The 17208-nt window shown below is 42.4% G+C and overlaps 1 protein-coding gene across 4 annotated transcripts in view; it reads right to left on the reverse strand.

Annotated features, from left to right (window-relative positions):
* RBP2 (retinol binding protein 2) overlaps nt 1–17208 on the reverse strand; it is a 104625-nt gene that overhangs the window by 10666 nt on the left and 76751 nt on the right. The window contains exons 2-3 of one of the 4 annotated variants that reach the window (XM_038748280.1): nt 11697–11801; nt 9857–9934 (exon numbers count right to left, since the gene is read on the reverse strand). In XM_038748280.1, the coding sequence (XP_038604208.1) occupies nt 9857–9934; nt 11697–11790 (172 nt within the window). In that variant the 5' untranslated portion in view covers nt 11791–11801. Of the gene's footprint in view, nt 1–9856; nt 9986–11696; nt 11806–17208 lie in introns of those variants that run through there. The other 3 variants (XM_038748272.1, XM_038748289.1, XM_038748298.1) reach the window with 3 other exon arrangements.

The following is a 17208-nucleotide window of genomic DNA, read 5'->3' on the forward strand; positions in this document are numbered from 1 at the left end:
GGGGTCACAGTCTAGAAGGGGGAGACGGAGAACAAAACAAAACATATTAACAAAATAAAATGAATAGAATACATATGTACAAATAAAATAAATAAATAAATATGTATATATATATATTCTCCCCCTCGTCCCCCTCTCCATCCCCCCCATCTTACCTCCTTCCCTTCCCCACAGCACCTGTATATAGGTATATATGTTTGTACATATTTATTACTCTTTTTATTTATTTATTTTACTTGTACTATTCTATTCTATTTATTTTATTTTGTTAGTATGTTTGGTTTTGTCTCCCCCTTTTAGACTGTTAGCCCACTGTTGGGTAGGGACTGTCTCTATATGTTGCCAATTTGTACTTCCCAAGCGCTTAGTACAGTGCTCTGCAAATAGTAAGCGCTCAATAAATACAATTGATTGATTGATTGATTGATTGGCTGGCTGGAGGTGGACCCCACCCAGAAACAACTCCAAGTAGCAAGCCCTATACTCTCCTTATAGTTTACATTTTAATTGCAAAGAAGGCAAACTATTTCTTGCTCACAAAGCACAGATGATTTTTCAGCTGTTGCAATAGAATAAACCCACGCTTAAACGACTCTGAATTTAGAAAGCAATCCCATTATTTACAATCCAGTAGTTCTAGAACATTAAGTTGGTAATATATTAATGTTATTATGCCTTAGAAAATCCCTAGCACTTTGCGTATCTGCTTTCAAAATGAAAAAATAAATCCCATGGATTTTCATGATAGTGTAAACCAAACATTAATTAAAGGGATAATTTAGATATCTACTTTGGGCAGCAATACAGATTTTTCAAATTGTTTTCCATTAACTGGGCATATTTTATCATTCAGCACTAAGCTGGGACATTTTGGGAGCCCACCCTGTATTTCCAAAATACCAGAATGTTTACAGTTGAGATGGACAAGGTACCCCAGGGAGTCAGTCCGACTTGGTTTGATTCTGGAGGGTGGATGCAGGGAGAAGGGAATGGAAAATATTTCTTCAAATCAGGCGCTATCCATTTCTAGATTGAAAGGTTTAAGACTCCACAGTGAAAAAAAGGAGGCTGAGAGGGGACATGACTGAAGCTCATGAAAACCTGGAAGAGAGGGAAGAGGTGGCAGCATGTTTTAGTGGATTAAGAATAGGCCTGGGAGTCTTAAGGCCCTGGGTTCTAATCCTGACTGCACTATGTATCTGCTGTGTGACCTTGGGTAAGTCACTTCAAATCTCTGAGCCTCAGTTACCCCATCCGTAAAATGGAAATTAAGACTGTGAGCCCCATGTGGGACAGGAACTGTGTTCAAACTGATTAAGTGCTTAACAAGTACTACAATTATTATATTATATTATATTATATTATATTATATTATATTATATTATATTATACTGTATTATATTATATTATATTGTATTGTATTTTATATTATATTATATTATATTATGTTGTATTATATTATATTATATATATTATATTATGTTATATATCATATCATATTATTTTATGTCATATCATATCATATCATATTATATATTATATCATATCATATTATATTATAGCATATTATATTATATATTATATTATATAGTATCATATTATATTATATATTCTATTCTATTCTATTATATATATATTATATTATATTATATTATGTATTATTATATTATATTATATTAATTGTGTTATTATATATACTATATTATATATATTATATTATAGCGCTTAGTATAGTGCTCTGCACACAGTAAGCACTCAATAAATATGATTGAATGAGTATTATCTTTCCAAACCATAGAACACCAGGATCTGGGACTGAGGAAGGTGAAGCAGTGTCATCTAATGGTTAGAGCCCAGGCCTGGGAATCAGAAGGACCTGGGTTCTAATTCCAGCTCTGCCAATGTCTGCTGTGTGACCTTGGGCAAGTCACTTCATTTCTCTGTGTCTCATTCGTTCAATCATATTTATTGAGCACTTACTGTGTGCAGAGCACCGTACTAAGTGCTTCAAAAGTACAATTTGGCAACAGATAGAGACAATCCTTACCCAACAACAGGCTCACAGTCTAGAAGAGGGAGATGGGGATTAAGTCTGAGAGTCCACTGAGGGACTTGGGCTGTTTCCAATCTGATTAGCTTGTGTCTACCCCAGTGCTTAGTACAGTACCTGGCTCAAAGTAAGTGCTTAACAAAGATAATTAAAATTATTTTTTTTTAAAAAGTGGTCCCCCAAGGAGCAGGAACCCACACTCTGCCATCCCATCTTTTGGCTTCAGAAAACTCAGAGGAGGTTGGTAGGGAGGGGAAAACTGTTGTTTTTTGATATAGAGTTAATGTAGGGGGATTTGCCCAAGGTCACATAGCAGACAAGCGGCACAGCCAGCAGCATGGCTTAGTGGAAAGAGCACGGGCCTGGGAGCCAGAGATCATGGGTTCTAATCCCACTTCCACCACCTGTCTGCTGTGCGACTTTGGGCAAGTCACTTCACTTCTCTGTGCCTCTGTTACCTCATCTGTAAAATGGGGATTAATAGTGTGAGCCCCATGTGGGACAACCTCATTACCCTGTATCTACCCCAGCACTTAGAACAGGGCTTGGCATATAGAAAGCCCTTAACACCTTGTAACCTCCCCAGTGCTTAGAACAGTGCTTTGCACATAGTAAGCACTTAATAAATGCCATTATTATTATGATGATGATGATGATGATGACGATGATGATGATGATGATGATGATAATCCATGATCTTTTAACTCCCAGGCCCATGCTCTATCCACTACGCCATGACATTATTCCAATTGATCCTAGCCTAGTCACCAAATACAGAAGGAGTGGTTCTCCCTCTTGTGTGTCCCCTCATCCTCTTCTTTATTCATTCATTCAATCGTATTTATTGAGTGCTTACTGTGTACAGAGCACTGTTCTAAGTGCTTGGGAAGTACAAGTTGGCAACAAATAGAGATGGGCTCACAGTCTAGAAGGTGGAGCCCAACAATGGGCTCACAGTCTAGAAGGTGGAGACAGACAACAGAACAAAACATGTGGACAGGTGTCAAGTCATCAGATTAAATAGAAATAAAGCTAGATGCACATCATTAACAAAATGAATAGAATAGTAAATATGTACAAGTAAAATAAATAGAGTAATAAATCTGTACAAACATATATACAGGTGCTGCAGGGAGGGGAAGGAGGTAGGGCCAGGGGAGATGGAGAGGAGGAGAGGAAAAAGAGGGGTCAATGTGGGAAGACCTCCTGGAGGAGGTGAGCTCTCAGGAGGGCTTTGAAGGGAGGAAGAGAGCTAGCTTGGCGGATGTGTGGAGGGAGGGCATTCCAGGCCAGGGGGAGGACGTGGGCCGGGGGTCGACGGCGGGACAGGCGAGAACAAGGCCCAGTGATGAGGTTAGTGGCAGAGGAGCGGAAGGTGCAGGCTGGGCTGTAGAAGGAAAGAAGGAAGATGAGGTAGGAGGGGGCGAGGGGATGGACAGCCTTGAAGTCGAGAGTGAGGAGTTTTTGCCTGATGTGCTGATTGATTGGTAGCCACTGGAGATTTTTGAGGAGGGGAGTAACAAGCCCAGAGCATGTCTGCACAAAGATGATCTGGACAGCAGCATGAAGTATAGACTGAAGTGGGGAGAGACAGGAGGATGGGAGATCAGAAAGGAGGCTGATGTAGTAATCCAGTCAAGATAGGATGAAAGATTGAACCAGCAAGGTAGCGGTGATCTTGGTGATGTTGTGGAGGTGAGACCGGCAGGTTTTGGTGACAGACTGGATGTGAGGGGTGAACGAGAGAGTGGAGTCGAGGATGACACCAAGGTTGTAGGCCTGTGAGACGGGAAGGATGGTAGAGCTGTCTACAGTGACGGGAAAGTCAGGGAGAGGGCAGGGTTTGGGACGGAAGATAAGGAGTTCAGTCTTGGACTTATTGAGTTTTACATGGTGAGCAGACATCCAGATGGGGATGTCCTGAAGGCAGGAGGATACCTGAGCCTGAAGGGAGGGAGAGAGAGCAGGGGGCAGAGATGTAGATTTGGGTGTCAAGATGTAGATTTGGGTGTCATAAGACAAGAAAGGTAAGATTTCTTTATCTGTGTTGGCTACCAACAGTATCTCCCAAGTTTGACACCATCTGGTGACAATTTGATATAGCTCTGGGGACACCACGGACAAACCAAAGTAGAAGCTTTTCAACTAGCACACTTCATTCTGTACATGCAGAAAATATCACTGGGCTTCAAGAAGGTTGAAAAGCAGCATGATTTAGTGGATAGAGCACTGGCCTGGGATTCAGAAGGACCTGGGTTCTTATCGCCATGCTGTCACTTGCCTGGTATGTGCCTTGGACAAGTCACTTAACATCTCTGTGCCTCTGTCACCTCATGTGTAAAATGGGGATTAAGACTGCAGCTTGCATCTCTTCCAGCACTTAGTATGGTGCCTGGCATGTAGTAAGTGCTTAACAAATAACATTTTAAAATAAAAGAAGGTTCAGATAAATTCAGAAAGCCAGAGAGGCTACTAAGGTTAGGTCCATCCCTAGGCTAGGATCAATTGGAATAATATCATGGTGTAGTGGCTATAGCACGGGAGTCAGAAGGACCTGGGTTCTAATTCCGGCTCTGCCACTTGTCTGCTATGTGACCTTGGGCATGTCACTTCACCTCTCTGGGCCTCAGTTACCTTATCTGATGAGGATCAAGACCATGAGCACCGTGTGGGACAGGGATTGTGTCCAACTAGATTTGCTTCTAACCACCCCAGTGCCTTGCACAGAGTAAGCCCTTCAAAATACCATTATTATTATCATTATTATTATTTTTATAATTTAACAGGTTTCCTGGTCTAGGGTTCCTCAACATTTCAGTAAATGTGGCTCACTGGGTGTTGGTGGGGAGAGGCATAGAAAATTTGTTCAATTGAACACACAGTATACATGTTCCGCTAAACACAGAGCAGCAGTGTGGCTCAGTGGAAAGAGCCCGGGCTTGGGAGTCAGATGTCATGGGTTCTAATCCCGGCTCCACCACTTATCAGCTGTGTGGCTTTGGGCAAGTCACTTAAAAGTGCCAGCACTTAGAACAGTGCTTTGCACATAGTAAGTGCTTAATAAATGCCATTATTATTATTATTATTCTCTGTGCCTCAGTTACCTCATCTGTAAAATGGGGATCAAGACTGTGAGCCTCAAGTGGGACAACCTAATAACCTCATACATATCCCAATGCTTAGAACAGTGCTTTGCACATAGTAAGTGCTTAATAAATGCCATTATTATCATTCTTATTATTAAAAGAGGGCTTAAATCACGGAAGGCCTCTTGGAGGAAATGTAATCTTAGTAAGGCTTTGAAAGTGGGGAAAGTGATGGTCTGGCTTAGATGGATGGGGAGGAACTAGTTTGTGAGCCTGTTGTTGGGTAGGGACCATCTCTATATGTTGCCAACTTGTACTGCCCAAGCGCTTAGTACAGTGCTCTGCACACAGTAAGCGCTCAATAAATACGATTGAATGAATGAATGAATGAGGAAGTTCCAGTCTAGAGGGAGGATGTGGGAAAGGGATCGGCGATAACCTCCCTCCGTGGCAGCTAAGGAGCAGTGTATCATGACTTTCTTAGAAGCAATTTCCCCCACCCCTGCTTCCTTCACCCTGCCACTAGTTCCAACAAAATGTGGTAATGATGATGACATTTGTTAAGCACTTACTATGTGCCAGGCACTGTACTAAGCGCTGAGGCAGATACAACAGTGCCCAGTGCTTAGAACAGGGCTTAGCACATAGTAAGCGCTTAATAAATGCCATCATTATTATTATTACAAGCTATTCAGGGTGGACACGGTCCCTGTCCCATATGGGGCTCACAGTCTTCATCCCCATTTTACAGTTGAGGAAACTGAGCCCCAGAGAAGTTATGTGCCTTTCCCCACGTCACACAGCAGATGAGTGGTGGAGGAGGGATTGATGTGTATATAGCTTTAATTCTATTTTTTTCTGATGATTTTGACACCTGTCTACATGCTTTGTTTTGTTGTCTGTCTCTCCCTTCTAGACTGTGAGCGCTTTGCTGGGTAGGGACCGTCTCTATATGGTGCCGACTTGTACTTCCCAAGCGCTTAGTCCAGTGCTCTGCACCCAGTAAGCGCTCAATAAGTACGAGTCTTCAATAAGACTGAATGAATGAATGAATTCTCACTGCCAGGCCCGTGCTTTATCTACTAGGTCATACTGCTTCCTTAGTGATGGTCTTGGCATTTCCACGAAGAGAAGTGAATGTTAATAATAATAATAATGATGGCATTTATTAAGCGCTTACTATGTGCAAAGCACTGTTCTAAGCGCTGGGGAGGTTACAAGGTGATCAGGTTGTCCCACGGGGGGCTCACAGTCTTCATCCCCATTTTACAGATGAGGTAACTGAGGCACAGAGATGTTAAGTGACTTGCCCAAAGTCACACAGCTGAGAATTGGCGGAGCCGGGATTTGAACCCATGACCTCTGACTCCAATGCCCGTGCTCTTCTCCATGCCCTAGGGATGCAGGGACCTTGACCCCCTTGACCTTGGGGGACCCCGACTTCCAATGTCTGGAGTTCTTCAGCGTCTTAAATTGATCCTGCCTCGCAACGAATATCCATGCTTCCCCCACTTCTACCACCCACTATAATAATCTGGTTTTTCTACAGCTAGTCTGGTCCTTCTTCCTTTATCCCTGAAGATCAGTACTTTCAACTAGACAATTTCTATTCCCCAAAAGAAGAAACCTTAGAGGCCTCATCCCCACTGTACACCCTGGGGCAGAGTTGGCAATTGTCTGATCAATTGACGCTGGGCAGAAATCCAAACCAGAGACGTAATTCAAGACCTAATTTGAAGATGCCTTCTCCCTGACTCATCAGCTGTCTACTCAACCCAAATGTAGTGGAAAACTGCCAACCCTCCATTCCAATTGGTGCTGCGTGCAGATTAAACCCCTTGGTAAATATTATAAAGACATTAGAGTGTCAGAAGAAAGGAAACCAGGGATTATATTAAAGGACATGCAAACACATCTCTTTACATTACTAAGAACTCTCTCCACGGCTATATTTAATCAGAGAATTAAAGAAATTCAAACGTGGGTGAGGGAGGTGGGAGGAAGTGAGCAAGTGAGGAGAGGTGGAAAGAACAGGGAGGGGCTGCTCATTCTATTACACAAGTAAAAGCTTCTTTTTTGAGTGGAGCCTTGGTCCAACAATTTCTTTTAATTAAGGCCATCAAAGAGCTTTATCATTTGACATTAAACCCCAGAAAACTTCCAAATTACAGAAGCAATGTGGCCTAGTGGACTCCCTATGGCCTGGGCATTAGAGGACCTGGGTTCTCTTCCTGGCTCTTCCACTTGTCTTCTGTGTAACTCTGGGCAAGTCACTTACCTTATTTCCTATGTAAAATGGGGATAAATCAATCAATCAATCATATTTATTGAGCACTTACTGTGTGCAGAGCACTGTACTAAGCGCTTGGGAAGTACAAGTTGGCAACATATAGAGACAGTCCCTACCCAACAGTGGGCTCACAGTCTAAAAGGGTTGACGCTGGGCAAAAGGGATAAAGACTGTTAGCATCACAGGGGCCAGGAACTATGTCCAACCTGATTATCTTTTGTCTACCCCAGCGCTTTTCCCTCCCAGGAGCACATCTGGAGAGTTTCCAGTCATCTACCCATCTTGGATACGGGAGGGAGAGTCAAGCAAAGGCATACCCATTCCATTCCTAGCTTGGGCAGTGGCTAGCGAGTGGAAGGCAATTTGCTAAAAATCAAAACTCACTTGTCCTGGGCAGCAGCAGCATGGGAGAGAGTCAAGGGTGGAGACACAATTTTACTGAACAGAGGAAGGCAATGGTAAACTACTTCCATATTTTTACTAAGAAAACTATGGATACAGTAGCAGAATGATTGCAGATGAAGGTGGAGCGTTCTGGGAGGCAAATGTCCATGGCATTGCTATGGGTCAGCGATGACAGCAGAACACAGACATAATAATAATAATGGCATTTATTAAGTGCTTACTATGTGCAAAGCACTGTTCTAAGATCTGGGGAGGTTACAAGGTGATCAGATTGTCCCACGGGGGGCTCACAGTCTTAATCTCCATTTTACAGATGAGGGAACTGAGGCACAGAGAAGTGAAGTGACTTGCCCAAAGTCACACAGCTGACAATTGGCGGAGCCGGAATTTGAACCCATGACCTCTGACTCCAAAGCCCGGGCTCTTTCCAATGAGCCACACGGCTTCTCATGACCCCAGTCATGGACATGACCCCAGTGCTTAGAACAATGCCTGGCACATGGTAAGTGCTTAACAAATACCATTGAAAAAAATTACATTAAGGGAAACAAATATGAAGACGTGTAAAGAGCAGCCTAAAATCATCCAGAAAAGGTGGAGAGGCTGCAACTATCATTCTTAGTTTCCAGGCTGCTGGGGAATCTTATAAAAAGAAGGGAGAGGTTTATTTTTAAAATGACTATATCTCACGTCTTTTATAATGACTCATTTTCCAGATACTTCAAAATAGAGTATTACAGCACTATCACCACCAACATCGTATGTATGTACTTGTAATTTATTTATTTATGCATATTGATGTCTGTCTCCCCCTCTAGACTGTGAGCTCCTTGTGGGCAGGGAACGTTTGGGCAGGGGATGTGTCTGTGTGTTGTTATATTGTACTCTTCCAAGGGCTTAGTACAGTGCTTTGCAAACAGTAAGCACTCAATACATATGATTGAATGAATGAATATCATCAATGATATTTATTGAGTGTTTACTGTGTGCAGAGCACTGTACTAAGTATATATTCTCCCAAGGCCTTAGTATCATCATCATCACACAGTGTTCAATAAATGATTGATGAATTGATTGTTTACAATACACAACAGGGTTGATAGACACGTCCCAAGCCACAATGAGCTTATAGTCTAGAGGGGCAGACAGACATTAATATAAAAACATTTATAATGTATAATGTTTAACAATATAACAATGATACTGGATAGAACACTGTAATCACTATGTGACCACGCATGTAGAAAGAGAACAAAATATCAAAGTACAATGTATTTTTTTTGTCCTGCAGTGTCCACCATGCAACATATTTTTCATAGCTTGAATCCGTAATATCCCATGGATGAGATCTCTAATATTGGATAGCTTAAAAAATCATTTGTTTTCACATAACTGAGTCACTCAATTTAATTTCTATTCAACGGCTCAAACATGAAATGCTGTTCTAATAGTACAAGCAGTTAAAGTTCCATTCTCCCTTCATATTTAGTGAGCAAGCTACCATAAAACATGATGGACTGAATTTGACAGTACAAAAACAAGCTGTCGATGCAGAAAGGATTTTTTTTCCTGCTTTCAAAGCCTTGGGGCTTTACTGGCCCTGAGTAAAACATGAGTGTCCACGAAATCTGAATAAAAGTTAACATGATTCTCTAGAGAAAGAATTTGTATCTTAGCACCGCTTACTTGCTACCTATTTTCAAATGCACAGCTAAGACGGGCACACATAGTTGTATCTATTGTAAAATTATGCACCTTCTTATTCAAGATTTTCATGTTCATGTTATTATTTTGAAATCGAGTTGCCATCATTACGCTTGAGTCAAACCGTCACTTGTGTCTTTTGCAAACTATTATCTCAAGCACTGAATTACTGAATCTCAATAAATTGCTTTAGTACCCTCTATGAGACTAACCAAGAGCCTCTGTCAAGGTACAAGAGTAAAATTGCTACGGTTTTTCTTTTTAGTTGCGCTCATTGTCCCCGACCAATGTCCCCGACCCCCTTCATGTTTTGACACTTACCTAAAGCCTTCATGTAGCCTTCAAAGTTGTCATTCTTTTCCATTTCCCACGTTCCATTGAAGTTAGCAGGCATTTTGGCTGGAAAAGTAGACCGGAGGTCAGATCAAGTGCTGAGCTTGGAAGTCAGGTCTGTGCAGTGGAGAAGAAGCCAGAACAATGAGTTTATATCCTTCCCTGAATAAGGTTTATGGCTTTTGAAATTATAGAGTTGAAGGGTCAAAGATACAACTCAAGAAGAACTTTACTTTCATTAGCAAAGTTCACTGAGGTATCAGGTGGGCAAAGAACAATTTCTAAATCAGAAAGTCACTAAAGCGAATGATACTGCAATTGCCTAGCAAAGGAAGACCAGTTTTGCTTCTTTTTTAATTTCCGTTGACATATTGTGTCCTTAAAGAGGACTCTTTAAAAACACAATTTAGAACACTTTATCAAGCAATGGGAAAACAAAAACAAAAACAGAACAAAGACTACTTTCAGTCTGAACAGTTAAAATAACTAGTTTCTATGTTTTTAGTGGTGAGCTGAGACTAGAAAGCTAATCTACAAAACGTCTTACATATACTGAAACAAGCAGAGTGGATTATTGGAAAGAGCACGGGCTTGGGAGTCAAAGGTTGTGGGTTCTAATCCCACCTCTGCCACTTGTCAGCTGTGTGACTTTGGGCAAGTCACTTAACTTCTTTATGCCTCAGTTACCTCATCTGTAAAATAGGGATGAAGACTGTGAGCCCCACATGGGACAACCTTATTACCTTGAATACATACCAGCACTTAGAACTGTGCCTGGCATGTAGTAGGTGCTTAACAAATGTTATCATCATTATTATAATTATTAATATAGAATAAAGGACTTGTTAAAGCAGTTGCTTGAGAGGATTTTTCACATTAACAACACCAGATGCTTATTTTTCCGACATTTTAAATAAAAGAATAACTACTATATGTTCAATTTATGCAATAGAAGCAGCGTGGCTCAGTGGAAAGAGCCCGGGCTTGGGAGTCAGAGGTCATGGGTTCAAATTCCGGCTCTACCACTTGTCAGCTGTGAGACCTTGGGCAAGTCACTTCACTTCTCTGGGTCTCAGTTCCCTCATCTGTAAAATGGGGATGAAGAATGTGAGCCCCATGTGGGACAACCTGATTACCTTGTATCTCACCCAGCACTTAGAACAGTGCTTGACACATAGTAAGCGCTTAATAAATGTCATTATTATTATTATTATGCTTCTAATAGCAATTGTGAGTGTATGCATACAAGTCATTTCAAAATTTACAGTAGGCAGGAGAGGCGTTAGTGTCAAACTACTTTTGGATAACATTTAAGACAACCAAGATCATCATTATGATGATGATCATCATCAATACAATTTATTGACCCCTTCTGCGTGAGGAACACTAAACTAAATGTTTGGTGGACTGAAGTACAAGTAGAAGACAGGGTCCCTTACCTTAAGAAATTGACAATGTATTGGGGGAGTTTAAGTTCAACTTCAATAAACTTCAATTTTTTGGACTCCGTAGCTCTAAAGTTATATTTAAATTTAAAAAAATCACAAACTCTTTTAAAGGAATGTGTGCTAAGGAACATGAAACAGAATTTAAGTACATTCCAATTTAACTGAAACCAAACCCCTAACTTCCTCGGGTGAACGTTGGAGATGTAAAAACCATGAGCCCAATCCAATCATCATCAATCGTATCATTTTAGGTTTCAGTTGATATTCTGAATCTAATTATTCCACTGATCACAGACCCAGCATTATTACAAATAAACCTGTGCTCCAATAGAATATCTATACATGACTCTAAGAGGCTAAATTGACTTCTCATCTCCTACCTGGTATTAAGTTGGATGCTGGAATCTTCAGTGCTCTCCAGGGAAGTGAAGCTTTCTGACCAAGTTTTGTTTCCCTTGTTCTCTCCAAAAACATGAAAGGAGGAGCCATCTCAAGATTGAAAGAAGAAAAAAACAAACATTTGGTTGCTCAATGATCCTTCCACTTAGCTGTCCCTAATCTTGCTTGGAATTCCTTTGTGATCCAGTAAACCAGAAGGACAGGTTTGGGAGGGCTTCCTATAGTTCCTAGCATATTGTTAGTGCTCACTATAAGTCATCAGGACTAATATGTTACCAAATCTGCAGTCCTAGGGTGAGGATGAAATTATGAAAAGAAGCTGACACTGTGAGGTTAGTCAATAGGTTTTGTTCATTAACAGGCATTAGAGTACCTCACCAAATGAAGCAGATAGTTGAAATTGGCAAAATTTAGCTGAAGACCTAAGTCGCAGAGCATTTGAATAGGAGGAATGGAAACAGCCCCTAATAATGATGGCATTTATTAAGCACTTACTATGTGCAGAGCACTGTTCTAAGTGCTGGGGAAGTTACAAGGTGATCAGGTTGACCCACAGGAGGCTCACAGTATTAATCCCCATTCTACAGTTGAGGTAACTGAGGCACAGAGACGTTAAATGACTTGCCCACAGTCACACAGCTGACAATTGGCGGAGCTGGGATTTGAACCCATGACTTCTGACTCCAAAGCCCGGGCTGTTTCCACTGAGCCACACTGCTTCTCTAATACATTCTCCTGCCTTCAAGCAGGCTGGCATCTTCAATGTTCTTCTCAGAGAGAATCTGCTCTAGCTTTAGAAAACCTCCAAGGGACATTCTAAGCTTCATTTTCTCTCACCAGCCTAAAATGCAGTCAAATGAGGCCAACTGATCAATAGTATTTATTTTTTTATATGGTGTCTATTAAACACTTGCAATAATCATGATGACATTTGTTAAGCGCTTACTATGTGCAAGGCATTGTTCTAAATGCTGGGGAGGATACAAGTGATCAGGTTGTTCCACGTGGGGCTCACAGTCTTAATCCTTATTTTACAGATGAGGTAACTGAGGCACAGAGAAGTGAAGTGATTTGCTCAAAGTCATACATCTGACAAGCGGTGGTGCCGGGATTAGAACCCATGACCTCTGACTCCCAAGCCCGCGATCTTTCCACTGAGCCATGCTTGTGCCAGGCACTGTGCTAAGCGCTGGGGTACACAGTCCTTGTCCCATATTTATGAGGCTGGGGTAGCTAAATGCTAATCATTTTGGACACAGTCCTTGTCCCATATGAGGCTCACAGTCTTAATCCCCATTTTACAGAGAGGTAACTCAAAGAAGTGAAGTGATTTGCCCAAAGTCAGACAGCAGACAGGTGGAGGAGCTGGGATTAGAACTCAGGTCTTTCTGACTCCTAGGCCTCTAGTCTATCCACTAGGTCACCCTCAATCTTTTATATAATAATAATTATTATTATTACAGTATTTGTTGAGCACTTACTATGTTCCAGGCACTGGACTAAGCGCTGGGGTGGACATAAGCAAATTGGGTTGGACACAGTCCCTGTCCCATGATGGGCTCACTGTCTCATTCCCCATTTTACAGATGAGGAAACTGAGGCACAGAAAAGTTACGTGACTTGCCCAAAATCACATAGCTGATAAGTGGCGGGGCTGAGATTAGAACCCACAACCTCTGATTCCCAAGCCCATGCTCTTTCCACTAAGCCACGCTGCTTCTTCAGTGGGCTTACTGAGTGCAGAGCACTGTTTTTCAGTTTTTGGGAGAGTACAATACTGATAAGAAGGTTCCCTGCCCAGAAGGAGTTTACAACCCAGTGAAGGAGAAAGATTGAAATAAATTGCAGGTAAGAAAAATAATGGAGCTATATGAGTGATATGTAGCCGGTGTGGGTATCAAAGTATTTAAGGGGTACTCAGCCAAAGGCAGAGGTGACACTGAGGGGAAGAGGGAAGGGGATATTATAATCATTATTATTAAGTTATTTGTTATTATTATGGTGTTTGTTAAGCACTTACTTTGTACCAGGCATTATAGTAAGTGCTGGGGTGGATACAGGCAAATTGGATTGGACACAGCCCCTGTCCCACATGGGGCTCACAGTCTCAATCCCCATTTCGCAGATGAGGTAACTGAGGCCCAGAGAAGTGAAGTGACTTGCCCAAGATCACACAGCAGACAAGTGGCAGAGCTAGGATTAGAACTCATGACCTTCTGACTCTCGGGCCTGCTCTCTATTCGCTATGCCATGCTGCTTCTCTGTGGAGCCTTAGAGCAAGCCTCTTAGAGGAATTCATTGTCATATTTATTGAGCGTTTACTGTGTGCAGAGCACTGTACTAAGCGCTTGGGAAGTACAAGTTGGCAACATATAGAGACGGTCCCTACCCAACAGCGGGCTCACAGTCTAGAAGGGGGAGACAGACAACAAAACAAAACATATAAATGAAATAAAATGAATAGAATAAATATGTACAAATAAAATAGAGTAATAAATATGTACAAACATATATACATACATACAGGTGCTGTGGGGAGGGGAAGGAGGTAAGACGGGGGGATGGGGAGGGGGAGGAGGGGGAGAGGAAGGAGGGGGCTCAGTTTGGGAAGGAATGCCATTTTAAGAGGGATTTGAAAGGGGTGAGTTGTCGACTGTCAGATATGAAAGGCCAGGGAGTTCGAGGCTCCGAGGGAGGATGTGGGCAAAGGGTCGGCAGTGGGATACATGAGATTGAGGTACAGAGTTGGTTGATGTCAGAGAAGAGAAGGGTGCAGACAGGGTCAAAATAGGAGATTAACCAAGTAGGGTTACTTTCCTCTCCATCCAAACTGCTACCACCATAATACAATCACTCATTCATTCATTCATTCAATCGTATTTATTGAGCACTTACTGTGTGCAGAGCACTGTACTAAGTGCTTGGGAAGTACAAGTCGGCAACATATAGAGACAGTCCCTACCCAACAACGGGCTCACAGTCTGGAATGGTGAGACAGACAACAAAAGAAAACATGTAGACAGGTGACAAAATAGTCAGAACAAATAGAATTAAAGTTAGATGCACCTCATTAACAAAATAAATAGTAAACATGTACAAGTAAAATGGAGTAATCATCATCATCATCATCAATCGTATTTATTGAGCGCTTACTATGTGCAGAGCACTGTACTAAGCGCTTGGGAAGTACAAATTGGCAACATATAGAGACAGTCCCTACCCAACAGTGGGCTCACAGTCTAAAAGGAGGAGACAGAGAACAAAACCAAACATACTAACAAAATAAAAGAATAGATATGTACAAGTAAAATAAATAAATAGAGTAACAAATATGTACAAACATATATACATATATACAGGTGCTGTGGGGAAGGGAAGGAGGTAAGATGGGGGGAAGGAGAGGGGGACGAGGGGGAGAGGAAGGAAGGGGCTCAGTCTGGGAAGGCCTCCTGGAGGAGGTGAGCTCTCAGTAGGGCCTTGAAGGGAGGAAGAGAGCTAGCTTGGCGGATGGGCAGAGGGGGGGCATTCCAGGCCCGGGGGAGGACGTGGGCCGGGGGTCGACAGTGGGACAGGCGAGAACGAGGCCCAATGAGGAGGTTAGTGGCGGAGGAGCGGAGGGTGCGGGCTGGCCTGGAGAAGGAGAGAAGGGAGGTGAGGTAGGAGGGGGTGAGGGGATGGACAGCCTTGAAGCCGTGAGTGAGGAGTTTTTGCTCATCCTAACCCACCTGAATTACTACTGATTCAGGCTCCTTGCTGACCTCCCAGCCTCCTGTCTCTCCCCACTCCAGACCATACTACACTCTGCTGCTTGAGGCATTTTTCTACAAAAAAACCCATTCAGGACATGTCACCCCTCTTCTCAAAAACTCCAGTGATTACTCATCCCCCTCCTCATCAAAGAAAAACCCCTTCCCAATGGCTTTAAAGCATTCCACCACCTTGATCCCTCCTATCTCAGTTTGCTATTCTCCTACTACAGCCCAGCCCTCAAACTTCGCTCCTCTAATGTTAATCTTCTCACTCTGCCTTGATCTCATCTATCTCACTCCCAATCCCTCACCCACACCCTGCCTCTGTCCTGGAACACCCTCCCTTCTCAAATCTTTCAGACAATCACTCTTCCTCCCTTCAAATTATTGAAGGCACATCTCCTCCAAGAGGTCTTCCCTGACTCATCCCCATTTTCCTCCTCTCCCACTCCCTTCTGCTTCGCCCTTTGTTCTTTCCCCCTCCCAGCCCCACAGCACTTTTGTACAGATCTGTAATTCATTTATTCATATTAATGTTTGCCTTCCCTTCTCTAGACTGTGAGCTCATTGTGGGCAGGGAATATGTCTGTTTATTGTAGTATCGTACTCTCCCAAGTACTTAGCACAGTGCTCTGCGCACACTAAGCGCTCAATAAATGTGATTGAATGAATGAATACTCATAGCTTGGGAGAGTTCAATACAACAGAGTTGGCAGACACATTCCCTGCCCGCAAGGTGGTTAGGGAGAACTATACTGTCCATTTTAACCTTTTTTCCCCAGAGTTTGCTTGACCTTTCGAATGCTGTTCTTCAAACTGCCTGGCAAAGAAGTCCCCTGGTGACACGGTAATTTCACCAAAGGGGGAGGGCCGCCACATGACCCTTCTGGAAGCCTTTAAAGTTGACATTTCCAAGTAAAAATAAATCTTTCGAAGTTTCAGGAACAGCGGCAGCCAGTCCTTCCCTTAATGATTGAAACTGTATTTGTCCACTGGGAGGAAATGGACAAAACTCCATTCAATGGAAACAGTCATATCAAGCCCAAATAATGGCACACCCAAAAGGAAACATCTTTAGCATGCATGGTGGTGGGGGATTTCAGTAAATCTTTCTCCCCTTCTTTCCTGCAGGGAGGAGGGGGAGGCGGGGAGCTGAGCTGAGAGGCCATTTCTTCCTGGGGAATCAGTGGTTTTCTGGTAGTTGACAGGATTAGTATAATCCCTGTTGACACCACACTGTTTCTTTCCCCTACTAGTTTTTTTTTTCTCTCCTAGCATTGTTAAACTTCCCTGGAATTACTACTTGTCTGCTGTATGACTTTGGGCAAGTTATTTAAATTCCCTAAACCTCTCCTCTCTAATCGGCAAAATGGGGATTCAATAACTGTTCTCCTTCCTACTTAGACTGTGGGCCCTATGTGGGGCCTGGTTATCCCGTATCTTTCCCAGCACTTAGTACAGTGTTTGACACATGAGAAGCAGCGTTGCTTAGTGGTCGGAGCCCGGGCTTGGGAGTCAGAGGTCATGGGTTCTAATAATAATAATAATAATAATAATAATAATAATAATAATAACAATAACAATAACAATAATAATAATGATAGTATTTATTAAGTGCTTACAATGTGCAAAGCACTGTTCTAAGTGCTGGGGAAGTTACAAGGTGATTAGGTTGTCCCACAAGGGGTTCACAGTCTTAATTCCCATTTTACAGCTGAGGTAACTGAGGCCCAGAGAAGTGAAG

The sequence above is a fragment of the Tachyglossus aculeatus genome, chromosome 1 (assembly GCF_015852505.1).
Source record: "Tachyglossus aculeatus isolate mTacAcu1 chromosome 1, mTacAcu1.pri, whole genome shotgun sequence".
Lineage (NCBI taxonomy): Eukaryota > Metazoa > Chordata > Mammalia > Monotremata > Tachyglossidae > Tachyglossus > Tachyglossus aculeatus.